Genomic DNA, 27,398 nt, shown 5'->3' on the forward strand with positions numbered 1-27,398 from the left:
TAATTCTAACAGATGAAGTCTTGGCTATTAGCGACTGCGCATCGTACCTACTATTATGATTATACCTCCGAGTCAATAATAATTAAATTTTGATGGATATGGTGCATCAATTGATAAGATAGACCTCGGGCCCTCAATAAACATTTGAATAACTATGCATATTTCTTCAATTTCCGGTTCGGATATCTAGCTTGGATTGGAGAGTTTTCGTGCATGTGTGGAGTAACCGCCCACGCTGCAGAAGTCATAAGATAAGTGCTCTTCAGTGTACATAAAGGGGAGAGTAAGTAAAGGTTCAATGAATAGTGGAGGGGGTCAGAGTGCCTGATCCAGCATCAGGCACCTGTATCATAAAAAAAAGAAGGGAGAAAAACAATAAAACAGAAGATGATCCCGCTTTGATAAACGCCAGATGTCTAAGCAAATCCCATGTGCAAACCCATATGTTTCTTGTTCGATACAAAATTTGAAGGAGTCGGAGTCTCGGTCATGATCACTGCGGAGGCGGTTGACTAGGACCCTCTCCGGCTTCGAAGATAGGGAAGTTGGAGGACATGTCTGCCCAGTCCCATTCGATCGTCATCGGCATCTGCCACAGGTCTTGTGGAACGAATGGCTGCTGGAAAGAACCTGCCATGTTTGGACTACTTTGGCCGATTGGGGCTTGTTCACCGAACGGAACACTATCCATTTGGTTGGGGCTCAGCATATCTGAGAAGCCTTGGCTATATGCAGACATTGGGTTGGGGATGCCGGTGTTTGAAGGCAAGGTGGGATCTGGGCCAAAGGTCTTGGCTGTGTTAGGTGAAGGGGTGGGGACGGTAGGATCGTTGGTAAACATTGCTGGTGTGAAAGGCGTCGATGAGGAGGGAGGCGGTTGAGGTTTGGATGCATTAAGTTCTTCTTCATATTCATCCCGTTTTGGCTGGGTCGAATCGCCAGGTGCGTTCTTCCGCTTCTTACGCGCATGAGACTCTTTCTCGGCTTTGTCCAGAACCACCTTTGCGATTCTTTCAAACTCGCCACAGAGAGAAAGCATCCGCTTGATGCTACCGTTAGACTCGTCAGAAACCAAGGTAGACAGGAAATTGACGACTACGTTCATCAATTTCACGTCTGACCGAGCACGGGCATCGCTGGGGTTTTGAAGAATATTGGCGAAGAGAGTAACAAGAGCAGACACGGGATAGTAAAGAATCAACCATACACAGGCAAAATCGCCTTGAGGGATATACTTGATCAGATTGATTGACGCCCTAGCCGCAGTCACGCAGAGTGCTGCGGAGAGGAAGACTCTCGGGTTCAATGGTCGGGCATTCAGGCCCTGAATGGCGTAGTTGGATAAACGACTTGTCCAGTAACCATGGTGTACGGACATACGATGAATAGTGGTTAGACAATTGTAGTATGAAAAGTGCAGGACCACAACGTGAAGGATGAGAGGACCATGAGTGGCTTGAATATCATGTTCTGGGCGGAAATCAACGGGAATACTGTCTTTCCAGTCTTCGAGCTCCTTATCAAGCTCACCAATGGTGCTGAGTAATTCACCATCTGACTGCCGAGATGCTTTGGCCGAGTAAAGCTTCTTGTAGACCTTGCTCTCAATCGTGGCAAACTCGCACAAGGACCGGAAGAGGTTAAATTTGCCTATTCCGTCAGCAAGTGGGACATTACCAACGTTGTCTGGCGGGTCTTCGCTTGGAAGCTCAACGTTCATATCGTCGTCATCCTGCACAGGTGGTCGGCCAGACCGTAGACAGAGGTCCTTATCAAGAGTATAAGCAATCCAAAAGACCCTCTTTCGCTGCTCCATCTCCACTGGGTTCAATCCAAAGCCAGAGCCACGCTTATGCAAGCCAATGCTGTGTGACAGGCGAATGGCCGCTGCAACCAGGAAGAAAGCAGGTTGCGGGTTGGGTGTACCTTGTAGGAACAGAGACATTCCCAAGAGTGCTTGGACACTCAAAAGATCAGCGTTTCGCATCGTCAACTCAGTCAAAACACCCATAGCATTCTTCAAGTACAGCCAAGCCTTCTTGTCCTCCTCGTGTGGCACAAGATTGCTCATCACTCGGAGTCGATGGGAAATAGCCAGCACAACATTGATACTAGCCCACCACCCAGAGCCTTCATATGGGTCGCGAGAATATTGGCGATCCACTAAATGCATAAATGTCGCCTCGTGGAACAGAGGGAACATGCAATTGAAGTTTTCGAAGAAGTCTTTGAATAAAGAAAGAGCCTCCTCCTTCGGGGGCAAGGGTTTGAAGACCCTCCGAGCGAAAATGTCGCTGAAGATCTCCGGCTTCCAGTACATCCATTTATTATCGTCAACATAGGCCGATGAGATCATTTCTTGGAATGAAGTATCTCCTGTCTTTTCGTTGACCCATTGAATACCCTTTGGAGAGAAGATCGAAAATCCGGACGAAGAACCTAGAATAAATAGTGTTAATGTGGATATTCCTCATCGCCAACTCCGACAAAAAAAAAAAAAAAAAAAACCTTCCCACATACCAATGTATCTAGTCTCTCCACAGTTATTGGTGACTAATGAGCACATCATGTCCGACAGGGCCTCCACTTCGGTCTCAGACTTTTGAGATTCAGGTGATGTAGCGGCGGTGGTTCGTGGACTGGACTGCGAATCCATGCGGGGGGTGGTATTGTGAGAGGTCGCGGCGGCGTGCTGGGTTGCACTCGGAGCTGTAAACTGATTTGCATTTCTCGCCGCACTCAAGGCATTCGTTCGATCGGCCAGTCGTTTCTCAAGTGTGCCTAGATCTGTCTTTCCATTATCACCTTCGGACAAAAGACCAGATAATCGCAGCAAAGACTCCATGCGACCCAAACGATTCTCCAATCCTTCGATGTACTTGGCTCTGCACAATGATGTCAGCCTAAGCGCTCGGAGATCGGAGGAGGGGGAATGGAGGGGAATCAATTCAATATAGGTGATTTTGAGACTGATGACTTACCCTTTGGGCGGATTTCGTTTCTTTTCTACTTGTGTGAAAATACAGTCTGTTTTATAGTTGATGCAGTGCGAGCACTTGGGCATCTTTCCGTCGCACTTGATCTTCTTTTTTCGGCACATGTCGCATGCCTATAATAAAAGATCCAAGATCAGCCTTCTGTGTACCAAGAATGTAACCTTGAGTCAGTTGGAGTTGACATACCCTAGCAATACGTCGCCTTTTGGCGTCGTTGACATCGTTGCCATCGTTGCCATCGTTGCCATCGTCCCCCACGCCCAATAAAGAATCATCGGGGTACATGGAACCACCAGGAATAGACATTTGCGAGCCATCATGGGTATAACCTCCAAACAGCTGGGATTGTTGGTTCATCATCATGGGTTGCATGTCAAAGCCCATGCCATCGCCATCCCCCAGGCCATCCATTTTTCTTTGGGGATTCGGGGACTCCGCGGGGTGGAGTCCAGGAGAGGGCGGTGTCAAATGCAAGTCGAAGCTGCGGGGTTCGCATATGACTTGGGGTAGAGTCTTATCTGGAGCTTCCCCTGAGGTTGCAAATCGGGGGAAGACACGGTTAAATTTGATGACGCATCCAAAGTAGGCTTGGAACCAAACGGTTGGCGCAAATAGGCGCGAAACGAGCTTATGGGGGGGGGAAGAGAGACTTGGTAACCCGTTTCAGTGGCTTTTTTCTTTTTCTTTTTTCTTCTTTTTTAGTCAGGATCCGCTGAGTCAACCGCACTTGACAAGGACTTCGTGTGTAAGAGAGCTTATCACACTAGACAAAAATAGGACATAGGACGTGTTCTTTGCTGCCTTGAAGGATGTGGTTTTGAAAGAATCTACAAAGTACTATCGGAGTTCGTTAAGTCCGACTCCCGGCCATGTGGGCGATGCGGTCAATTCCAATGTCCGTCCTTTTCGTCCGACTCCCGATCTGCAGTATGTTCTTTCCTTTATCAGATCACTTGGGCATCTGGTCGTCCTCGGATATTGTGGAATGGAATTGGCCGAGTGCAAAGACTCATATGGCACCTAAATTCCCCTGTGTCGAGAGATAAATCGATATGTAAACCAATTCCGATTAGTGGGGTGATACAACTTTCCGGGGTTTTTAAACTTTGCAGTATTCTTTTTTGCACCGCATGGTCGTTGAACCTGGAGAGAGATCAGCGGGCCTCAGTCATGTAGGGCATCTGAGGTAGTACTCGTCCACCTGATATACTTCTCGATTCCCACGCGAGACGAAATTCAATAGCAAGTATGCATAGTAGATGTGTAGTACTGTAGTACCGTACCATCGTACTGGTTACTACTACCAATGCATAGTATAGTTGATAGATAATAGTTTATGGAATTTGATGACAATCTTGGAACATAGATCAACAGTAATAGTACATTTGAATAGGAAGAGTGGCGATCTCGTGAGAGTATATCACAATAGTGCATAAAATACAAGCAGATCAAAAGGGAACCTTGACAAGAGATCCCGATCTGATAAAGACGAATTCAAAAAAAAACTCCACGCTATGCACCCCAATATACAGTCTGGGATTCCGTTTTGACATGGTCAATCTGATAAGTCCCGAGATGAAATCCGACTAACTCATCAAGCTAGTTCGCATTTCAGGTATGTTTATCGAGGAACTCCTTTGCCTCGTTGATTTTGGTGGCCAAGTAGGGACTGCCGCCACGATCGGGGTGGTTCAGCAGCATGAGCTGACGGTGCTTCTTGCGCACCTTGTCCTTGTTCATAGTACGTTCACTGTTGTATCATATCCGTTAGTCTCAAGGGTTTTCAATTGGGTTTCACACATATCGGGGGATGGAGGGGTCCAATCGAAACGTACGGAAGTTCGAGGATCAAGGAGGCTTCGCGCTTGTTCATACGGGGCTCAAATCCTCTGTACTAAGTGGTTAGCAAAAGTCATAATAGGAAAGAATCTAGCAGCAATATTCAACGAACCCCTTGTAGAATGCCTTTCCGGCAGCATTCAAACCACCCTGAGAGCGGCGGTAGGCGACCAGACCGGCACGACCCTGGAGACAAAACAGTCAACAAGCCCATCCTCTCACAAGGCGTATTCAATGCAAAGTATATCAAGATCTTACCAAGAAGGCAGCAGTAGCCACACCAAGACCAACCATAAGAGTGGAAGCCATTTTGTCGATTGTTTCAAGGAAGCGGGTGGCCAAAAGTTCAACTTGAAGGTTGAAAGGCGGATTCGGAGAAGATCGCGGGATTAAAAGTCAGCGCGCAACACCCGATTAGGCTTAGCGCGGTCTCCTCCACGCCGAAAGCTCAAAGAAAAAAAAGTTCTGCGGTATCAATCCTGAACAATCAACATCCTCCCCACCCACCACAACCATGCGGTAAGTCTCTATTCTGAACTAATCTATCGATTCCCTGAGACCCCCAAATCAAGTCCCGGCTAACAAAAATTCTTCTTTCCCAGTGTGGAGACCTGCCATTTCTGTTCTCGCCCCGCCTTCCCGGGTAAGGGCATCACATTCGTCCGCAATGACGCCCGACAATTCCGCTTCTGTCGGTCAAAGTGCCACAAGAACTTCAAGATGAAGCGTCAGCCCCGCAAGTTGAAGTGGACCAAGTCTCACCGTGCCTCGCACGGCAAGGAGATGATCGTCGACTCGTCCCTGGTGCTTTCCCAGTTCGCCAAGAAGCGCAACGTCCCCGTCAAGTACGACCGCAACCTCGTTGCCGCCACCGTCCAGGCCATGCAGCGTGTGGAGGAGATTCGCCAGCGCCGCGAGCGTGTCTTCACCAAGCGTCGTCTCGCCGGAAAGTTGGCTCGCGACCGTCAACGCGAGGCAGACCGCAAGGTCGTCGCTACCGGAGAGCACCTTATCCGCAAGGAGCTGCGCGAGCGCCAGGAGGGTGTCCCCATGGTTGCCGAGAACAGCAAGACTGCCGACCGGGTTTACGGAGAGGATCACTTCGTTCGCTCGCAGAAGCAGAAGAAGAAGACTCGTCTTTTGGTGGATGGTGGTGCCGAGGAGGAGATGCAATTGGATTAAAGAAATTTTCTCCCGGCGCTCTTTTTTGGATCTTTTCTAATTTTTTCTTCCTACTGTTCTTGGGTTCTCCTCGGTCTCCATTTTGTCATGCTTCGACCGCTACGATACGATCTTACGGAGTTGGGCTTGCATTTTCATTGTTGTTGTCACGGTGTTTTTCCCCCCTAAAAAGCTACTACATATCGATATCATCTGCTTTACATACTAGTACATCCTCAAGATTAGCAGCATGGAGGGTTCAAATGTTCTTCCCTACTGAGTATCTTGGATTTTTTTTCTCTTTGTAAGAACTAATACCCCGGACCTGTGAATTACTTGATCTGGCTAGTTTTGCCTTTTTGAGTTTAGAGCCTCAATACCTCGTTCTGTTGCTCCGGCATAAAAGCTCACTTTTATCTGGACATCGGAGACATCTGGACGATAGCGTTAGCCAGATTAGTGTTGGACCCTGAGAGAGATCATGCGGAGATCGAGCCAAGTCGAAGGCCTACCAAAGCGGCGGTCATTGCCTAAACATTGAAGGTTTGTGGATGAAGCAGTCAAGTGTATCCAAGCACTTGCAAGTGCCAGCAATGTCTTGAAATATCAGATCCTATGTATTATATCGTAATGATAACCTTGTGAATATATTGCTGGTATCTATTGCGCCGAATATCTATGGATGTATTCTGCTATGTGGCAACCAAAAATAATGCGCTCATCCATAATACCTTCATTAAAGGTTCAGAGGCGCTAGCGGCTCATTTCCAGTAAGCGCTTTACTTCTCAGCAGGGCAGCCCGGTGCTCCAGATATACTTTGTTTGGCGCTTTCGGGACAGTCTTTTCTTCGTTCTCCCATAGTTCATACTCAACATCCTCCCAACCCTAGAGTTGACGAGTAAGATTCGAACTTGGCTTAATCCTTTGCTTTGATTGAACACATTCAAATACTTCCGCTTGCCACATGTACAATTTGCGCTTAAGATAGTCAATGATAATGGTTGGCGAGCGTGATATCCCAAGATCACAGTGGATCAATATGGCCTCCGGAGGCACTCCACCCAGCCCATCATTCGTATCGTGGTTGTACACAACGGGCAAGGATGACAGCGACGAAAGAGCCGGGGATGCCATCTGGTCGGTAAAGTCGCAAATACAGCTCATATGAGCGAGGAGGTCTTGCGTCGACGAATCTGCACACTGTATCCATTTGTGACGATGTGCCAGAACGCCTGCCTTTCTTGTAGTGCTGCTCCACCACACCCATCGAGCATCAGTGAGAGAGACAATCGCGTTAATACGATTTTCCTGAAGCATTTCCCTTTTGTGTGATGCTTCGACATTCCCAAGAAAGAGACCAGGTACGATCTGCCTCATTCGCGCTGCGAACGCCATCTCCCACTTCTTGTTCCTAACGTTCTCCATATTGCCAACTACTGTATTTTCGTCCTTCGTAGCTTGCCGGGTCCTTCTCCTTCTATGGGATTTGTGAAAGACCAGTAATGGTACTAGTAGGTGAGAGACTCCAGGGCTGCGATCGCTAGTTGGGTTCAGGTGGATGGTACCCTAATCCCCATTGGACCCTTTGTGTATCTCGTGACCTCGTCAGATTTCAAGTTGATATGTAACGTCTGAAGGTCTGTTTCAACATTGAAATTTTGTGGGGTAAATTCTAGGATACATAGTTGTACGATGGAGGTATTGATAATATCTGAAAATGTGCAAGGCTGAATTTACTGCGTTAAAATGTATTTGTGATTTCATGGTATATATTCGTAGTGTGTCCCGTCCAAGGGGGGTCATTGAGTACACATCGGAGAGCATGAGAGAGCGTAAATGGAGGCTAAAGAAAGAAGAGGAGAGAGAGGGGGGGGTGGGAGATATAGCGTGGACGAGGATCACACAGGGGATGTAAGATTTCAGAACGGGACAAGGTATATGTTCGAGCAGGCGGGAAAAAAAGAAAAGAAAAAGAAAGTAAAATCAGGACAAGGACGTTAGGGTGAGAGGGAAAGGGGGAAGGTATAGGATGTGATGAATATGCGCCGGCCGATTAGGTATGGCCATTTATAATGTTTCCAGAACAGGGGTAGGAGAAGAGCTCAGACTAGCAGCGGAGAGGAAAAAAGAAAGTGCGAACAAAGAACAAGCGGGCCAAGGAAACATGATACATGGGCAGCAAGGTCCCGAAATCTTTGAAGCACGCTGGGCGAGGAGAAACACATCTCATCCGGGATCTGCTTCAAATGAGGTGCTGAAATGAACCCGGTTGAGTGTGTTTCTTCATTATGCAGCATGCTTGAAAAAAATGTGAACAAGAAAGGGTTCCCAAAATAAAACGCTCAAGCGCGTACATTGCGTCGTAAAAATAGTCGTCTGATGGCTCGAAACGAACACACTGCGACAACTTGGGATCGGCTCTGGGCAACGGAAATGAGAATGCCCCGAAAAAAAAAGAAAGAATAAAGCCAATTATTCCTCCATGCGACCAAAAACGCCATCGTCGTCATCATCGACAGGCGCAACAGTACGGCTGCTAAAGTCAACGTCCGCGTTGCGGCTATGACGACGGGGTTGAGTTTCCTTGGGTCCATTTCGAGGACCACGCTCATCCGACACCTTGTATGACAATGACGGGTTAAACGAGGCCGAAGAAACCGAGAGGAAAAGATCGGCGTTGGAGTCTCGTCGGTACGCCTCGTTCATCGGACCCGGCTGTGACAGACGGGGGCTCTGGTAACTTGAATCCAGGTAGCGAGCCGGCAGTGGGGGGACAGGGGGCACATCCGGTGTCATAGAAACGGGCCCTGTGCGGGGAGTACCAAAGTTGCACAAGCCAATCGCCGCAGCAAGATCAGCCTCGTCGTCCTCGTGTAGCCGGGTGTCAGCGGTGGATGGGCGGGTATCGATGCTGGACTGGCGGAAGTGGGAAAAGGTAGGAGAGTGAAGCGGAGCACTCTCATTGTACGAGCTGGAGGGGATCGAGTGGTAGGATCGGGAGAAAGCCGAGGCATTGCTGATACTAGGACGCTTGGTCCAGTTGGCCGGCATGCCGGACATCTCAAAGTCATCCTCCTCTTCCTCGTCAATCGGAGGAGGCGTAGTCTCAGTGGAGCTGAATCCATCGCGCATGACCGAAGAGGCGTCGGGCGATCCGGAGGAAACTTCGGAATCCGCTTCGGGGCAATGCTCGTGGCACTGCTCGGGACCGTCCTGGTTCATGGTGACAAGTACCGTGGCGGCCTCCAGCAGCTGGACCTGCTGGTGCTTGGAGATAAGTAGTTTCGAGGTAACGGCCCATGCTGGGTCATGTTCCCACCTATACCACAAAAAAAAAGAAAACATGTCAACCAACTGTCATCGAATAAATAAAATAAGGATGAGGGGTGAATGCCGAACGGGAGGTGAGTGACCATGAGGGCGACCTGCACAGAGCCGACATGGCGCACACTCCCGCTCTAGAAGAAAGGCGGCCGGGCGGGGTGGGGGATACACACATATGCTTAGACAAGCAGCTGCCATGTTTATATCCTTTCCCGCAGCGATCGCAGCGGAGGTCAGCCGGAACATGCTTTCCCTCAGTCTTAGATTGGGCGCCTTCGCTGGCTCGGCGGTTCCGGCCCTTTACAGATTTGCCGTCATCGGAGTTGCTAGGGGAGGCTTTGCGAGCGACCTGAGGCTCCTGGCTGGGACTGTTGACACTTCGCGAGAGGTATGAACTAAAACCAGATGTGCCTCCAACCGAAGTAGACTCCAGACCCTTGCGGCCCCCAAGGCTGCGGCGGTGCGCGGCCATTGGAAGTAGTGCGGACTCGCCCTCCTTCATGGAGGCCGCAATGGCAGCGGCAGCATTGGCAGCTGCGGTGGTGACGCTCTTCCGACGCGTTACACGGTGGTTGGCATTGACAGCACCCAAAGAAATGGAGTGAGAGTGTTGGCGCTGGGTTGTGTTGGGGAGCGGACGCGAGAGGGACAATTCCTGTGCGGACCGGGGCCACATAATCAGTATACAATAGAAACAACCGCGGAACTAGGAAATTTCCCAGGTACCGCCCTCTCACACGATTTCCCAGAGGATATAAGGGGAACATACCTTGAAAGAGGCCATGGTAAAGAACTTTCTGGCAATCGACGGATTTTTTGAAAGCCTTTAGAGTCGTGAATCGGAGTCAATTCCGAGTGGAAATTGGTAGAATGACGCGGAGTGGGTTTCGGGCGTGAGTCAATCTAGGCTGTGCCGAGCGATTATGAAGGCAGACACGGAGAAGTGAATAGGGGAGCTGAGATATAAATTTCGGAAAACGATAGCAAGAAGAATGGAGGTGGAGAGGAAAAGAAGGTCAGAGGTCAAAGGTAAGGAACACAAAAAAAAAGTTGTAGGGGTAAAAAAAAAAAAAAGGAGGAGAAAGGAAGGAGAACTGGTACAAGCCATCCGGTATGGTGTGGCCCACCAAAATCGCTCATTGCGCTTTGCGGGGGCTTTTCCCTTTGAGCATGCGGGGGGCGATCTTCGGTAACACCGTGGTTTTTTTGTTGTATTGGGTAAATGGTAGGTTCTAGATGGCTTTTACGTATTCATCTACTTTCTAAACTTTTACCATATAAGTCCAAGATGCCCTTTTTTTTCCCACTTAAATTTCTTCTTCAATCTTTCTATGTGCGTCCCACCCAGGGCCCTTTAGGATGATGCGATAACCATGGCTCCACTTCGCTTCTGCGATTCCGGATCACCATTCTAAACAAGACTCCAGTAAGAGGGGCTACGGGAACACCACTGACATCAATAATTCCAATGCTCCAATCTTTAATATGTAGGTTCCATTTCCCCAGTTTCCATCAAGGAGTTCTAGGAGGCTGTAGGGGCTCTATGGGTGGGATGGTTCGCCGTCCCCTTGGTGCACTACTCCCATACAGGGCAGAGTTCAGAATCTTCCCGGTCTAGGGCTCCCCAGGCACCCATGGATCATTGACTCCAGCAGGCAACGAGAAAAAAAAAAAGTGAAGGCATTGAACTTGATTTTGTGGTCCTAATTCAGTCCGAACAATGTTGAGAAGCCTGTTTTTAAATTTAGCAAAAGTCACATTCATGGCATCTCGGTAGAAGAAAGATAAACCCTTCTAGTATTCAAGTTGCCTGACGATCACCCGCTAGGATCACAAGGGGGGAGAAAGAACAATAGGGAAAAGGGAAATGGTTTCCTGACAAAACAGAAACCGCTTGCGCTCAGGTACCTCTCACCAAGTCACTAGGAGGTGGCCAATGGATGAGGATAATAAGATACAGGCAGTGTATACGAACCGAACACCAATGGTGGAAGGGACACGATCACCTGCAGTGATATCGACCGGTCTAGGACCTGAGCTGGGTGGGGCCAATGATGTCACCCCGAGGATTGAAAGGTTGAGAACCGGGCAATGGGAAAGTTGGATGTGGATGTGGATTTTGGATGTGGATGGAAAGTGGACACGGGGCACCTGATAGGAGAAGTCACGGGATCACCTGACTCTTTGACTCTCTTTCACCTGATCTAGACAAATTACTACTTTGGGTAGAGAAAAGGGAAAAAAAACAGGTATATTTGCAAAACTTACGTATACAATTGTATACGCCTTGTAACTGTACTTATCACGGAGTACCCAATTCCTCCGTCTATACCCATACCTTGATTAGGAAATATTACCATCAATGCTTAAATAGTTTCCGCCTTGGGGGGAAAAGTTGGAAAATAATTATTAATTAATAATTTTCTCAAAAATGCCCCCAAATTAATCTGACAATTTAATTCCCATGACCTATTTTTGTCCATTTCAAGCCAGGGACGATCAGATCGCTCTTTGGTCGCATCAACCCGTCACGCTAGCGCTCCCGGAGGGGATCTTTACTCCGAGCGGGCGTGGCCTAACTTAGCGGGGAATAACTGTGCTTTAGCTTGTCGTACCTACTTATCCAGCTCATGGAATATTTTTTTTTTTTTGGGGCTAACCCTTTACCATGGAAACAAAACAAGTCTGGCACATTCCGGAGGCGTACGGCATTCCGCACAGAAACATGGGTTCCTGACGGCTGACAAAGGGAGGCTGATGACGATCTTTCAGCTCAAAGAAAAGGCGCAAAAGGCAAAGAACTAGGCCGATCCGAAGAACAAAAGAATAGAAGAGTTTAAAAAAAAAGAATTATCAAAATGAAGCATGATTACAGATATTATTAAATTACAAAGAATAAAAAGAACAAAGGAAAAAGGAAAGAAAGAAAAACATCGTGAAACGTACTGAGGTCCGTACCAGATTAGAAACCACTGAAACCGTGTACAAAAGACCGAAAGAGAGATTGGAAGAACTTTGGGGCCGGAAGTATAACCCTGGTCAAATCTTGGTAAGCTGGTCTGAACATACGCCGAACATCCGGTGTAGATGCCTCGGCCGAAACTGCAATTGAAGATTAATGCAAGGAGGAAAGTTATTCAGCAGGTTGTTTGTTGCTGCAAATGATTTTGAACGGATGAATCAGGAGGAGCTCTGGGTTTAAAGTGGAAATCAACCGGCATAAAGAACAAGTCTCACTGGCGCCAAGCTCAGCTGCCGTCCTTACCACGTTGTGCCCCTCGTGTCCCCCAAAGTGCATACTAGTAGTAGGTACTGGAATACCCAAATACATACCCAAATACCAGTAGGTATTCAGTAACAGTGTCGGTTGGGAATTCCATTTCCCACTGAAGCTATGGCTAGAATCGGAGAAAAGGTGGGGAATAGAGTACTAAAATATGCAGTCAAAGCAACCTATAGCTCTGGCAAATAAATTGTGTGCTTCAATGTTTTTGGTTCTCGGCCTTGGGCCTCGTCTAGTTGCGGGGGTTGGGAGAAGCGGGGGAGTTTCCGCCCACTGGGAATTGGAAATTGGAAATTGGAAATTGGGCAGCTTTCTGTCGTGATAATATTACTCAAGTAAATAGATAGTCATAGTTTTTTCAAATTATCTTTAATCCTTGGTTCTTTTCTTTTTGGAAGTTTCCTATCTCATGTCTTTTTCAAAATGTCTATATCTTTGGACACAATTCTGTCCTAGAATCGTTCTTATCATAGAAAAATAAAAGTGGGGTTTTAATTGGGCTTGTATGTAGAATGTCAAAGTGGAGAAGGTCATTCAGGGCATTAGACCTTGGGGCATTTTGCTAGTGGGCTCAGGACAAATGGAGTCTTAGTTACCCCTGTAAGTTTGACCTGGTGGTTCAGATCAAAGCAGATTTGGAGCATCTGTATACACTTGAAAACTCCCAGATTGGCGAATTGTTATCAATTTCTTATAAAGCAATCAAATTCCTAGCAAATACTGATTCAATGAAGATTTAAACATTGAAACAAAAGATATGCACGTTGCAGGATTCGAACCTGCGCAGCTTTCGCTACCAGATATCAGCTTGAGCTTGAGTCTGGCTCCTTAGACCGCTCGGACAAACGTGCCCAAATTAGCTTAGTCCCAATATCTGCTTATATAATGATGGGGCTTTTAGCCATAACTGGCCAATCATAGACAGATTTCATATGGCGAAACCGTACTAGTAATGTTTCGACTTTCCAAATTTCCAAAAAAAAAAAAGGAAGAAAAAGAAAATGCTTGCTAAGAGATTCGAACTCTTGCGGGTTTCCCCACTGGGATGCAACTCGTTTTTGCGAGTGACAAGTATTCACTTGAATCCAGCACCTTAACCGCTCGGTCAAACAAGCTTGATATATCACGTGTCCGATATTTGGATATATACAGGCCAAAAATTTATTGGAGTTTGAAACGTGCAACGTCCAGATGTGCATAGATCAAGACAAACAAAAATAGCCACCTTGACTGCTAAATTCTTACTCCCTTTCTATTGATGTACCTACCTGCTAGGTAACCTTGAAAAGACAAGCTATCGTAAAAGAATCTAGAAATTATCTATTGAGGTAATTGGAAGCTGACCTCCAGCGGGACTTGACACAAATTTCTTGGTTGGAATATGCTGTTCCATAGTATAGATGCAATATCTCAGTGCCAACATTTGAACTGGGCAGGGCTCTAAAGACCTCGGGAGATGACATCTGGAGGCAACCTTGGACAAGTCGAACGATTTTTTGAATGGGATTCAATGTTATGTATATATTTGTAGGTATACAAAAAAAAAGGTATGCAGGCTAAAAGCAGAAAACCCAACCTGGTCAAGTTTTGAAAAGAAAGAAAGAGAACTTTGAAGCGAAGAGAATTACTAGTAGAAGAGACCAGTTAAAACGGAAGACGAGAATATTCGTCAACTTTAGAAATAGATCGATTGATTCATGGATGTTCCCACTTGCAGGATACTTCTTCATAGCCAACAGATTTAGACCCTTTTCCTTCTAGATAGATACTACTTATGTAAGTAGTGGGGATGTTAAGAACACACAACTTTGAAACATTTGAAGGGTCTCGATGGTCATCATCTTGATGCATAGTTTCCAAGGGTTGATCGGACGGATTCCAGCTCTATGGGTACTAGTAGATGGATAATTTGAGTCGGGGACTGTTTTAGTCATTCATTCCAAAGAACCCGTGTTCATCCAGATGTCAACTGGTCGATATGTGCATATCTCAACCTTGGAATTGGTATTACAAACACTTCGGATTTTAATCACATGTGCATGGTTCTCGCTCTGGGAATAAGCGAGCCAAGATCAAGGTCAGTTTTAGTAGTATCCGTCAGAATTTGCATTCCACGCCCCCAAGACCCTGATATAGTGGCTTCTTTTCTTCTTTTGGCTTTTGAGGGTAACGCAGTGCTTCGGAATCGATCCTCATGCTTAATACTTAACACGGTCTTCCATTACTTGAAACATTGGGCTCGACAGTTGGTGATTGTTGCGTGCCTGATAGTTTTATAGAAGTTTGGGTAGAATTTGAGGCCTGGCAAACGAGACACTTAATCCAAAGCTAGTAGGCGAGAGGCTTGATAATGATGTCCAAAGAAGTACAGAAAGGCTGATCGTGAAAGGTAACCATATCACGAAGCGTTTAAACTCAACCCGATTGATCTTTCCTTTGAACATAGAACCTACTAGTAATGCCTTGATAATTTGCTTAGAGTGAGGAACTCTTCAGAGTCATATACTTTTCAAAATTCCGACATCTTTTGTTGGATGTGTCGAGCCAAGTCGTCGTTGTGCGGCTTCAAAAGACCTCGGCTTCAACTAATCCATTCTTGCAGATAAAACGGATCATCAAGCCTCAGTGGTGTTGAATCCACCGTGAGAGTGAGTATTACGAGTCGTAACCAAATAAAAGGAACCAAAAGAAAAAAAACTTCAAAAAAAGAAAATGCTTGCTAAGAGATTCGAACTCTTGCGGGTTTCCCCACTGGGATGCAACTCGTTTTGCGAGTGACAAGAATTAACTTGAATCCAGCACCTTAACCGCTCGGTCAAACAAGCTATAGATTCTCATTAGCTACTTTTTGCCATTCATGATTCGGGTCCCACTGAACCCGATATTTGAAACATTGATCCATTCAAAGTCCTACTATCAGTTGATAATGACTCCAAGTACCTACTGGGTAGTAGCATTCATAAAATAAAGTCGCAGACTGACTCTAATACCATTCAATATTTACGGGCATACCCATTCCAGCTAGGTACACTCCATTCCTGATACATACTGTATACAGGGGATCTATTACCCAACCTGTAGAGGGCATTTACTCAAGCACTCTCTCCAACCCTCTGGAAACACACCGTACAAACACCCTGGCCCTCCTGCCCCCCAAACCTAAACCGCGGATATTCCACACGCCCCCAAACAACCAACCGATCCGCACCAGCACCGGCCGTAAACCAGCTAACCAGCTCATCCTCCGTCCAATTACAACTAGTCACGACCAAGAACCCACCGCGCCTCAACAACCGCCTCGCAATATCGGGGTACCGTTCGCAAACCTTCGTCTCCTTCGCGTCGTCCGCCAACGAGATCGCATCGAAAGTGCCCTTGTCAAGAACGATATCAAAGCCGCCCGACGCATACGGGAACCAGGATAGCACCTCCTTGCCCTCTGCCTGAATCTCCGGAGAAGCGGGCTGGAGAGCGAGTCCTTCGGGCGAAAGCACGGCGTTCGAGCCCAGGACGTCCCATTCCTCGAATTGGATGGGAGAAGAAGTGGGAGGCTGTACTGGCTCTGCTTGTTCCTCGCCTCCTTCGACACCCTCCTCCTCATCCTCATCCTCGCTCTCCTCCTCGGAATCTGTCCGATAAGCAGAATGTCCCCTGGACTTCTGCAACTCCCTAGCCAACTCGACGCTCAACGGCGAATAATCCACGCCAACCATCTTACCAGCGAAACCGCCACGTTTCCGTAGCAGCGCGAGCATGCTCCCGTTTCCGGTACCCAGGTCGAGGATACTAGGCTGCGGTGAGTTGGCAGCGCGACGCAATGTATTCTTCGGGGCGAGCGGGAAGGAGCGGCGGGTTAGGAAGCGGAGGACTTTTTCGGGGGCATTATGCTCTGAGAACCAGGATGTGCCGGGGTCATCTTCATCATTGACGTCTGAGTCTGCGTCGGAGTCGTTTGCTTCGTCTGCATCGGCACCTTCTTTTTCTTCGGGGTTTGCGTTGGAGATGTGGGCTAGGGTGCGGGCGTAGTAGGTTTCCCAGCTTTAGGGGTTGTTAGTAAACGATTTTGTAGAGGATGATTTGACTTGGGCATTATGTGTATATATTTATGGTATTCAAGGTCATAAGACAGCCGGATGTAAATGGTTATATGGCTTTGGGGTCATGGGTGGGTTGGATTGTAGTATGGAGGGGTAGATAAAAAGGCGCGGGGGAGATTGCAAGCTTGATCGTACTGGATATAGCCGCAGGCGTGATTGGGGACTCAATTCCACTTACTAGTCCTTTGAGCCTAGCTCACTAGGTGAGAGATAAGTCGGGTGTGCGTCTTCAGCCATTTTGTGTTGTGATTGAGGGTGTTCGCAGCGCGAGAAAATTTGAGATGCGGAGATGCTTCTTATCGACTATCAACCCCCGCTCATCTAATCCCTCAATCTACAGTACCAACTTTGTTCAATATACGTCATGACAAGCCTACCTGGATTAAGGTTGTATAAGGATTTGATTGGATGAGTTGATTTGAATTGATTTGAATTGAAGCTCGAAGCTGTCCATTTCTATTAAGACTGCGCACAGGGGGTATTTATGGATCGTGCAATCCGGCCATATCCAGTGGTACATGGATAGACGGACCACGAAACAGGAAAGAAATCAAAGAAGAAAAAAGAAAAGATAAACGAAGGCTTGTCGTGTGGACAAGTTTCACAAAATGAAAAAAGGTAGCGAAGGGGGTTGCTTGGTGGCCAACCAAGTATAGAAAAGGCCTAACCATCCTCTGCAATAATATTACATTTATTGGGTCCCGGAAGATATAAGTCTTTGCGAGCATCCAAGGTGTTGAAGGCGCATTTTCATCCCGATGATGGATATGAAAAGAAACGAAAGCCAAGATCAAAAAGAGGAAAGAGGAAAAGGGAGCGATAGAGATCAGGCGAGTGTGTCACCTGGAAGGAGGGAAATGTGGCAGAAGGAGATGAGAGACAGCAAAGCCTGCTTTGGTCATGGAATCATCAACACAGTCTAGGGGTATGTGACTGGCAAGAAAGAAAAAAAGAAGGTTGGTGTAAAGGAAAAAGGCATAGCCAAAAGCAAGAGGCCAGTAAAATGAAAGATCCGGAAATGAGGATCATGAAAGACATGCAAAAATGTCGAGAGGGGTTTCGTGGAAATCGTTGCAGATCCTGGTCCTTTTCGGAGCAGGGTAATAAAATTACAGGAACTCGTCAATGTTCCTCATGATCATGCGCTCACCACCTGCAGGAGGGGGAGGGGATCTGGGATCAGCCATGTCATTTGCATATTGCATAGCGTTGGGGGCGGTTGCCACCATATCAATGCCTCGAGGGGGCAAAGGAGCAGGTGGAGCCAAGAAGCCCGAGGTTCTCGGGGAGAACAAGCCTGCACTGGGCGAGAGCAAGCCGCCAGCATGTGGTGTATCGCGCAAAAACACATGGGTTTGAACGAGGGGATCACAGCTGCTGACGTTGCGTGGGATTCCTCTTGGTCTTCCATGCACAGGCTCAACAGACTGGAACTTTTGCCGGAACGGCAACGGACGGGGAGATAGACTACGCTTTGGCGACCGATTCCCATTATCGCTCGTCTTGGGACGAGCCAGACGCGATGGTGGGAGAGACAAACAACCCATAGAGGGCGCCTGGACCAAGGCACGGTAAGGCGCCTGGGGAGTCCCCGGGGTGTTTGCCAAGGCTGCTCGCTCCTCGTTCGTGAGTTGAGGCTCTGAGCTCCTGCGGTTACCGCCTTTTGACCACCACTCATTGGGAGCAGGGCGGGAAGGTGAGCCGCGCGTCAGCCGGCCCCGGAAATCGGTAAGCTGGTAGATGAGGCTCATGTTGGGCCCCACCCACTGGCTTCGTCCCTTGACCGCTTCATACATGGAGTTAAAGTCCATGTGGCGATTCTTGTATAGACCATACGCAATTAGCAAAGATGCCGACCGACTAGCTCCCAATTGGCAGTGGACTAGGACTTTCTTGCCCTGGGCGATTCGCTCATCAATAAGCTCACACAATGGAAGCAGGTCATCCAAAATCTCAGAGTTATGATCCCAACCGACATGAATATACTCTGGCGGGGGAGCGGATTTCGGAGTGGATGTGGTGGGAGTCGCAGATTCCGAATCAGAGGGCTGGAATTCAAAGGCAGACTTGAAAGAGATCTCCGACATGGCAGTCTGGGGATCCTCCATGGAGAATCGCTTGGAGGCCATGGATGCGTTGCGCCATGTGCTCATCACGGTGTCGTTTCGCTCACTCTGGTCCTTGTTAAATGGGTTGCGAACTTCCTTGGCAACATTGATCACCAAATCGAATTTTGCGGCTTCCTCTGCGGTCGGTTCCAAGTAAAGCCAAACACCGGAATCGTAAATCCTAATGGGGCCCTCCGGGTACCCGCGGTCCTTTTTCCGTGTTGACTCGCGGGAATCAATACGGTCGTCCTCTTCTTCTAAGCCCGGGAGAACACGGTGGGTGGTGGTAGTATCGTTGTCGGAGATACCGGCGAGCGAAGAGACATTTTCTGCAGATATGCTTGATAAACGATGCGTGCTGTTATGCGAGATGGGCTGAGGAAGCTTCATGCCACCCCGTGGGGCAAAGGATGGCGAGGTGATGGATGCAAGTGAAGGCGATGACTCGGCATGGCGTAAGGAATGCAGTCCAAAGGAAGGAGTTGGGGGTACAATTTCGGGCCCAGTGAAGGAAGTGTTGAAAGTGGGTGTTTGGATGGTGAGGTTCGCCGGACGGCGGCGGAAGCTCTTGGAGGGGATCTGAATCGGGGATGGTGGGGTAGAAAGGTGCCTAGACGATGTCTCCACTAGGGATGCGGTGGCAATGGGGGGTCGCGTCTGTGTCGGGGGCGGCATCCGCAATGACAAATTCTTAAGGTTGCGGGCTCGACGGTTTGGCGAGTCAGGACGCGCCTGAGGCGTTGACAATAATCTAGAGTTGTCGGCCATTGTCGGTCGTGTAACAACGTCAAGAGCACGAGCGGGAGGTGCTAATTTGGGGTATGACAAGGACATGACAGAAGGAGATTCTGGGGATGAGCTAGGAGAGATATCCCCGCCCAAGGGCGAGTCAAAGGGGGAGACAGTGGTAGTCGGTGATGATTCGGTCGAGGCGGAGGCGGTTGAGGATACACTCTCACGGTGAGAACGAAGAGGTCTTGAAGAGAAATGAGCCGAAGCTTGGAGGTGACAGGAGCTTTCTTCCTCGTAGTGGGGAGGCAAGCCACCATAGACAGACATAAATGAAGGGAACGAGTCCGGGAAGGACGGCGGACTGGTTTGTACCGGCATGATTCGGGGACAAGCTGTGTTTTAAAGGTTGAATCCCCTCCAAAATCCCAAAAAAAGACCCAACAGCTTCGCACGTATCCACAGAAGGCTAGAGGGGCATTCGGATCGTTTCTTTTTGTTTTGTTTTCTTTTTTTTTTCCCCTTTGCTACCTGCGCAAGTTAGGAATCGTTTTCTGCTCTTTCTTTATAAAAAAAAAATCTTTAATAGGTGTTAGTGAAGTTATTCTCCCGGTGGAAGCAAGGGCTGAGACCAATGATCTGCACACCGCGAGACAAAATGCGCAGGCACGAGTCACATTGCAGATGAAACGAAGTGTAGAGAGCAGAGGGAAGACAGAAAGTCCGTACCAGATCAAGCCACCCGGAAGATCAGTTGCCACTAGTTTTTTGTATTGTCGGGGGGAGTATATAGAAAAGTGACGAGAAGTGACGCAGTTGGGCGCAGTTGGGGTGAATAAAGTGAATAAAGAGAAGAAAGGCGAAGAGGCTGGAGGATTGAAGATGTCGAAAAGGAATATTCACATAGAAATCCGAAGTTGGTCGAAAAGAATGACGAGAAAACAGGGAGACGGAATCCGAATTGAAAAATGGGGGCGGGGGATTCGGGGAGATTTGGGGCCAAGGTTGATTTTCGATTCCTCCGGGGAACGAAGTAATGAAAGAAGAACTTGAAGATTGTTATCCCCGAGGGAATATACAAGGTTGAAAGGGGGGGGTAAAGGGGAGAGTCAAAAGAGAAAAAGATTGAGTGAAGTTTGGACCCTTACTGGTTTTATTTAGATGGGGAATTCTGATACATGTTAGAGATGTCCGATTTCCCAGGCCCACTTGTTATTTTCTCTTTACTCCGTACTCTGATACTTCTGTTACAAGTGGATCTCTCAGGGCCCCAATAGCAGATCCAGAGGAGGTATGGATGAGTACCTAGTAAGCTATACATGTATTATACTATACCATCTCTAATTTTAGCCGCCGGGGGCGTCGTTGCGTCGGCGTCAAATGCACGTAAATAAGAGGTCCCTGCCCTTCCAAGCACACCAAGCTACTGTAACTTGGAAAGTGGAAAGATCAAGTTAAAAAAAAAACAATAAAAAACAATAAATATATTAGAAAAATATGACAAAATATGACAAAATATGAGAAAATATGAGGAAATATAAGAAAATAACGTAATTCCCATTACGTCGGTATTGATCGTATGCTCATCCTGTATCCATATAGTAAAATAAATCAAAGGACTACACTAATCTCGGGTTGATGGCGTGCGCGATGGAGTACAATAAAAACATACAAAAACGACCATAAAAAACACACAGCTCAACACCTATCCCGGGTCCACTTGAGAAGAAAAGAAAAAAATACCAAAAAAAACAATACCAAAAAACAATGGTCCCACAGCTGAAGGCTTGGGGAAGGTGGTCTTTCTCACATGTTGTATGGAGGAATTCCGATGGTTGGATCAAATTCCTTCCCGGTGATTACATGGGAAGTGGGGGGGAAAAAGGAAGAACTCGATCCACTGAAATGTACCAGTGGCAAGGAAGAGAAGCAAATTGACTTGCAAAGAAGACGGGAAAGATGTGGATTCTCCTGCGTGTTGAACAAGGCGCAGTGACTTTGATTCGAGAGAATTCCAAATTCGGTGCTTTCCGACCCGCGCGCACGGATCTTCGCACGGGTGAACGCTGACTGTTCCATGGAACAGAAACAGAGCAGAGTAACAATGTAACAGAGTAACAGAGTATACAGCAGTGGGAAAACAGCAAAAAGCAGGAGTTGTAGTAATCTCTACCTTACAACAATTGCCTGTCTTCCTCGAAAAAAAAAATACCTTCTCTATTCAGGTCTTCTTTCTCCCCATCTCTTTTCAATCAAATTCATCTGAAACCCCCCGAACCTGCAATGGATCTGGGTTGCCCATTTCTGAAACACACCAATCCCGCACTAGCAGACGCTAGTGCCTTCTTGGCAGAGAACCCCCCTCCTTCCCCCCCCCCCAACAGCCTATCGCTGTACGTACTTGACGATACTTGGCATTCTAAGGATGATCACCTTGAACCTTTCAGCCAAAAAAATTGGATTTCCCATGAGGTCATTCCACGCTTATCACTCTGCACATCAAAAGGCACACTTGACAGCCCTAAACTTGGGGAAGGTAAGAACAATGGAATATCAGCGGATCCTGGAGAAGAAAAGAACAGAACAGAAAAGAAAAGAACCCCCAGAAAAAGAAAACATTGATCGACCTGCTTTTCCACGTGGGAACTCCCAGCCCTGAAACTTCCAATGTTGCGTTCCAAGGTTGACAATTGAGTCTATCCCCAGTTAATCGATAGCGCGGCGTAAGGCACACAACTTGTTCAAGGGCTTATCCTATCAATCATTGTTTCCTTTTTGGCTGAGATCTGCACTTCCCAAGTAGAAGATTTGGAGTGAATTGCCCTGTCTAGATATACAGCAAATCAATCATTGGAATGCGCAGCAACCGTTTTTGGAGGATCCTGGTTCGTTTCAGACTGTAACATGAGTGATATCCATGAACCTCTTTGTTTCATGATGAGTGAAATTCTAAAAATAAAGTCCCCTGTCTTTTCCCCTGAGGCACAGTGGCTGACGTTGGCTCTTGATTTGCGTGTTTCGGGTTTTCGTGGGTTTCGTGGGTTTCGGGTCCTTGATACTCGTTTGCCACTGGCGTTCTTTTGACCATGTACCACCATGCAGGTACTCCGTACAGAGTAAACAAATACTACAGTTACATATGTAGTACATACATACAATGATCTTGGTTCACAGGTCAACCATGGTCCCCGATGCGAGGATCAATCTCAATGAGAAATATCCAGTATCACATACAGTAGATCCCCTCGGCTATCAGGGCATCCCCGCAACTACATGTTTCCATTATGTCAACCTCTATTGTATACAGACTCCCACACAACTCAGGAGGCGCACATGACCTGAGAACGGAGTACCGCTCAGCTCCATCACCGTCTCTCCTTTCATTCCAATTTTTACCCCTTCTCACAAAACCGTTGATTCCAGACGACCAACAAAGGGATATTTTGATCCACCGTCCACAGGGCTGGCGGCTGTTCGCTTCATGGAACCCAGGTAGGCTAGTTCATGACGGCGCCACCGACTGGTAGAGCCCCCCTCCCTGGGAAAGCATGGAACCAGCCTGACACATCCACTCAAAAGCTGAGGGAAGCTGAAAACCAACCCGGGCCACAGTTTGGCGGCTGTTTGCATTCTAAGCAAGCTGCCAGATCCCGATGATTCCCCGATGGTAGCCAATGAATCAGAGTCATTCATGTGTTATACTCCATCAACTATGGAGCCCGGATCGGAGCCCTTCCAACAAAACCTGTAAACATGTCAACAGTGGTTACCTCATCGATTGGTCAGCCCAGGTGAGTGAGTGGATGAATCCATAACGAAGATGGCCACTATTTGGATCGACCACGATTTCCCCGTGGGCCAGAGTCCACGTGGAAATGAACATTCAGAATCCACAAATGTTGGGAAAATGGAAATTCCTTCCAGTTTTGCCGTAGAAAAGATACAGAAAGGTGCCCATTCCAGAGACAGTAGCAACTTCCATGGGTCGACCAGTCTGGTTCCATGGGTCGATGCATTATTTGTTTGACGAAAAATAGAAAGTCATTAGTCAGAGCAGTCAGAGCAGTCTATTAGCACGGAGAATTGCATTATTTGTGTGGTTTAGACACTTGCCTATGTAGGACTAGCCCTAGCCTGTCATGTACATAAGTATACTAGTACTTCATGTTTACATCTCAAGCCTCAAAATGATCATAACCTTGAAACACTGCAATTTTCCTCTAGAGAAATAAATTCAATCAATACTTTTAGTGATCCGTCAACACTGCCCCTACGGAGTATAGGTTTAATGAAGGGTCCACGTTTAATGGAGTTGGGCGTAAATGGGGCTCCGTTCATTGAATTTTTTTTTTTTTCCTATTTTTCCCCCAGCCACTTGTATATCTAAATTTTATTACTCCGTACTTTCATCCTTGGGGGAGATGACGGATTACTGTGAAGAAAAAAATCCATTCGAATTTTAACGAACTAGGGCTTCCAAGGTTCTTCCCTCGTGTGCAAGGGTTCTTTGTTTGTCAGTGTGCATTGCAGTGATGCACGATGCATGATCGGTAGCTTCCCCAGAGATCAGATCCCATCGAGAAGAAGAAAAAGTCCAAAAAAAAAGCAGCGGTGTGAAAACACCGCTTATATTGAAAAAAAAGCATCATGACCTTGGTGGAATTCTCTCGTCCAACTCGCAAGGAAAGAATCAGTTGGAGTGGCAGTCTAGACAATCAGGGCATTGGAAGCTCTCACATTCGGACCAAGCCAAGCCCCACTGCGGCCAGTCGTGAAACGCCCGCTCCTGCCACTCTGACCAGTCTGACCACCCCGACTAGGGGAGTGCACTGGACCCGACGATCGGTTCCAAGCTTCTCTCCCAGCCTCCAAAACCAATCAGTTCCAGAACGCCATTCTTCACTCAGTGCGATCGCGACTTTGTCTTCAGATCCCAATGCCGCGGAGCTGCCCAACCAAGATTTCCCCTCTGCGCTCCGCCCTCATGTAAACAGCGTCATGCCATCGAGCATGGCCTATTCCGAAACACGAACGCTGTCAAGCGGTAATGGCCGCAGCTTGAACGCCGCCCCTCGCTTGCCTGAGAGCAAGGCCGTCATCGATGACAACAGACCTAAAAATGATGATATCTTCCTAAACATCGCCAGAACTGACTCTGTCCGTAGAGAGTCGCTGGGACGGTCGGACTTTCGACGGGTGAGTTCTTCGCTTCTCCCTGTGTTCCTTGTTGTTGTTATTGTTATCCGTTCGCGCCAGCGACCATGGCGCAACACCACTTTTCAACCTTGGAAGAACCTTTCCATTTCCAGCAAAAAAAAAAAAGAGAAAGAAACAATATGAAAAATGAAATAAATAAAAATTGGAGGCCGATGCTGACATCTGTGTGCGTATATAGTCTCGAGTGGGTTATTCCAGTGGAAGTTTACGGTCGCCAACCACCCGCGACGAAGAATACACCCCTTCCCCAGACCATCGCCCCAATAATGTTGACAACCCCTTGCATTCCCAGAATGGCTCCTCTACCCTCCAATATAGCTCTGTTCCTCATTCGCCAGCCGCATCGGCTCATCCACTGGAGGACACAAGTCGCTTTCGCTACTCAGGCTTGACGTCAGGTGCACGATCTACGATTGGCGTAACCCGAAGCCGACTCGGTCGCATCAGCCCTGAGACCTCCCCCAGATCCCCAGTTGTGAATAGGGACCATGAGCCCCGAGAGCGCCGCGCATCTCTACATGAGTCGCGCTTCCATCGCAATTCCGGCTTGTCTTCCGTCAGAAGCAGTAGGGGATTATCCACTTCGGAGGTCACTGAACGCGCTCAAGACGACACCGAGAAAGCGCGAGTGGATGAAACCGAATCTAATCTATCCACAACGGCTCCCTCTACCGTCTGGGATCAATTAGACGATTTGAAATCTCGTATTCGCAAACTGGAATTGACTGGAAAACTACCCCCGTCGTCCCAAGCAGCCATCTCGGGGTCCAGCGATAGACCAAGAACTGCCGCTACCACGATGACAGCCTTGTCCACCTCTCCCAAACACTATCGCAAAGCCAGCAGCCCTTCCATGGAGTCAGAAAACACCGTGCAAAATCATGTGCATCCTATTTTGCAGTCGGCATTAGCTAAGGCCAAGATGGTTCTGAACAATGACGTATATGCCACGCTAGAGGTTACGATCGCCGATGCCTTGGCTCTTTCGACCATATTGGGCGTCAGTACAGCTCCGTCGGGCTCCGTCTCGGTTGTCAATGGAGGGTATGGGTCCTCTGAGCGCCATGCACGTCGCAAGGCGGATAGTGTTTGTCGGAGTCTCACTGAACTGTGCTTGGCTTTGACTGATGCAGAGCTCAAGAGGTGCCGACCCTCTTCGAGTCAAGGTCCGACCTCGACCTCGACCTTGCAGCCCCGGGCAAATGGTAGCGAAGTCGAGTCGCTGAGACCAACATCCTCGTACCGAGCCACCAGCCATGAACCAGAGGGTCTTGAACGGCGCCCAAGTACCAATCGCATATCAAGTCGGTTCGAGGCACGCAGAGCATCAGTGGCCAATCCAAGCCCAGGGTCTACTACGGTTGAGCCTAAGCCAGCCCAGTCGCCCAATCTCCCTACCCCACCGAGCCGCCTTCACCGCATCTCCACCTCACTCCGCAGTCGCAGGGCACCTGCTACCGAGGACACAGGTTTGGAGACCCCAAACCCTCACAGCCGCTCCCTTTCCCGCGCTATCACTATGGCTGAGATTGCTACACCGAGTCCAGCTCAAAGTGTATCGCCACGTCAGCGATTCTCTTATGGCCAATCCAATACCCGTTCAGCCTCCGGTGCTCAGCAAGACCAGGGCCTTGCGATCACACCTCGCTCCCCACAGTACCCACCAACAACCCCGCATACCCCGGCATCGCAACCTCGAACACCCTCTACATTATCTCAAACTGGCATCTCATCTCAGTCTAGCATCCCATTCCGCCGTGGCTACATGACACCTGGTGTCTATTCCCCTGCAATATCGCGCTCCAACATCCAGGCAGGATCCCGTCGATATGGCCTTACACCTGGAATCGAGCAAAACCCTCATACCTCTCAAATACAGCCTTTACAGACTCGCATTAGCGTACCATCAGGCAAATCGGTCACCAGTTATACTCCCATTCAACAGCCCCGCCTCCGAACCAATAGTTTGGGGAGTCGCAAGTTCGCCCTGAGACGACGTTCCGCAGTCATGCCCGACGACGGTGTCAACTTAGACGATAGCATCGATTGAGGCTGATTGTTTCATTTCTTCTTCTTCTCATTTGCTACATCTGTTCGTCATCATGCATGCCCGTCTCTGACCGACCGACTCTTATCTCCACGGTCCATGCCCTTTTGATACATTTTATTACGCAGCGACATCGCATCTGCTTGTTTTCCACCCGGCGATTTCGGCTTCAATTCGGCGTTCATCTTACTATTTTTTAGACGCTTTTTTTACTAGTGCATGCATACGGAACCGGGTCTGGCGACCTTTACTGCATTATCCCAACACATAGCATCCTTTCCGACCCTGATGCATCGACGAATTTCTTCTGTCTGATATGAAGTCAAGCACACCTGGTCTCTGATGGCCATTGTTTCATTTTCTCATGTCCATTGTTCTTTTGAGGTTTCAATCCATTCAAAACGCACTGGATGGACCCATGTACAAAAAAAAATCAACCATCACAACGGCGTCCTCTTCCTGTGTTCTTTTGTTTTCTGCATTTGCACACTTTGTTTTTGACCTGGCTCTCTTCCTTGAACCGGGGTACTATTTCTCATGTTTAGTTTTGATGTGGAGCCTGGATACATGTTTATATGGAACGAGTTTCTTTTACG

General features: G+C 48.0%; 8 protein-coding genes across 8 annotated transcripts; 2 read left to right on the top strand and 6 right to left on the bottom strand.

The window, feature by feature from the left end:
* Positions 1–493: 493 nt before the first annotated feature.
* Positions 494–3,407, bottom strand: atrR (transcription factor atrR; the record flags this gene model as incomplete). The annotated part of the gene is made up of 4 exons (XM_057168575.1): positions 494–2,439; positions 2,521–2,885; positions 2,982–3,109; positions 3,183–3,407. 4 exons carry the CDS (start codon positions 3,405–3,407, stop codon positions 494–496), a joined length of 2,664 nt encoding a protein of 887 aa, XP_057017281.1.
* A 1,200-nt stretch (positions 3,408–4,607) lies between these two features.
* Positions 4,608–5,144, bottom strand: pam18 (putative mitochondrial DnaJ chaperone (Tim14); the record flags this gene model as incomplete). The annotated part of the gene is made up of 4 exons (XM_057168576.1): positions 4,608–4,746; positions 4,832–4,885; positions 4,948–5,021; positions 5,094–5,144. The coding sequence occupies 4 exons, from the start codon at positions 5,142–5,144 to the stop codon at positions 4,608–4,610; spliced, it is 318 nt and encodes a 105-aa protein (XP_057017282.1).
* Positions 5,145–5,349: 205 nt separating this feature from the next.
* Positions 5,350–6,017, top strand: N7466_009188 (Ribosome biogenesis protein RLP24; the record flags this gene model as incomplete). The annotated part of the gene is made up of 2 exons (XM_057168577.1): positions 5,350–5,354; positions 5,438–6,017. 2 exons carry the CDS (start codon positions 5,350–5,352, stop codon positions 6,015–6,017), a joined length of 585 nt encoding a protein of 194 aa, XP_057017283.1.
* A 715-nt stretch (positions 6,018–6,732) lies between these two features.
* On the bottom strand, positions 6,733–7,422 carry N7466_009189 (uncharacterized protein; the record flags this gene model as incomplete). Its single annotated transcript, XM_057168578.1, has 2 exons — positions 6,733–6,882; positions 6,949–7,422. 2 exons carry the CDS (start codon positions 7,420–7,422, stop codon positions 6,733–6,735), a joined length of 624 nt encoding a protein of 207 aa, XP_057017284.1.
* A 1,047-nt stretch (positions 7,423–8,469) lies between these two features.
* N7466_009190 (putative C2H2 finger domain protein) lies at positions 8,470–10,105 on the bottom strand (the record flags this gene model as incomplete). Its single annotated transcript, XM_057168579.1, has 3 exons — positions 8,470–9,316; positions 9,495–9,976; positions 10,091–10,105. 3 exons carry the CDS (start codon positions 10,103–10,105, stop codon positions 8,470–8,472), a joined length of 1,344 nt encoding a protein of 447 aa, XP_057017285.1.
* Positions 10,106–15,696: 5,591 nt separating this feature from the next.
* On the bottom strand, positions 15,697–16,938 carry N7466_009191 (putative S-adenosylmethionine-dependent methyltransferase; the record flags this gene model as incomplete). The annotated part of the gene is made up of 2 exons (XM_057168580.1): positions 15,697–16,642; positions 16,880–16,938. 2 exons carry the CDS (start codon positions 16,936–16,938, stop codon positions 15,697–15,699), a joined length of 1,005 nt encoding a protein of 334 aa, XP_057017286.1.
* Positions 16,939–17,810: 872 nt separating this feature from the next.
* dspD (putative protein-tyrosine phosphatase) lies at positions 17,811–19,919 on the bottom strand (the record flags this gene model as incomplete). Its single annotated transcript, XM_057168581.1, has 1 exon — positions 17,811–19,919. One exon carries the CDS (start codon positions 19,917–19,919, stop codon positions 17,811–17,813), a length of 2,109 nt encoding a protein of 702 aa, XP_057017287.1.
* Positions 19,920–24,185: 4,266 nt separating this feature from the next.
* On the top strand, positions 24,186–26,805 carry N7466_009193 (putative LPXTG-motif cell wall anchor domain protein; the record flags this gene model as incomplete). The annotated part of the gene is made up of 2 exons (XM_057168582.1): positions 24,186–24,734; positions 24,934–26,805. 2 exons carry the CDS (start codon positions 24,186–24,188, stop codon positions 26,803–26,805), a joined length of 2,421 nt encoding a protein of 806 aa, XP_057017288.1.
* Positions 26,806–27,398: the final 593 nt, after the last annotated feature.

Source organism: Penicillium verhagenii, assembly GCF_028828195.1.
Source record: "Penicillium verhagenii strain IBT 33310 chromosome Unknown utg000009l_segment0_segment0, whole genome shotgun sequence".
Lineage (NCBI taxonomy): Eukaryota > Fungi > Ascomycota > Eurotiomycetes > Eurotiales > Aspergillaceae > Penicillium > Penicillium verhagenii.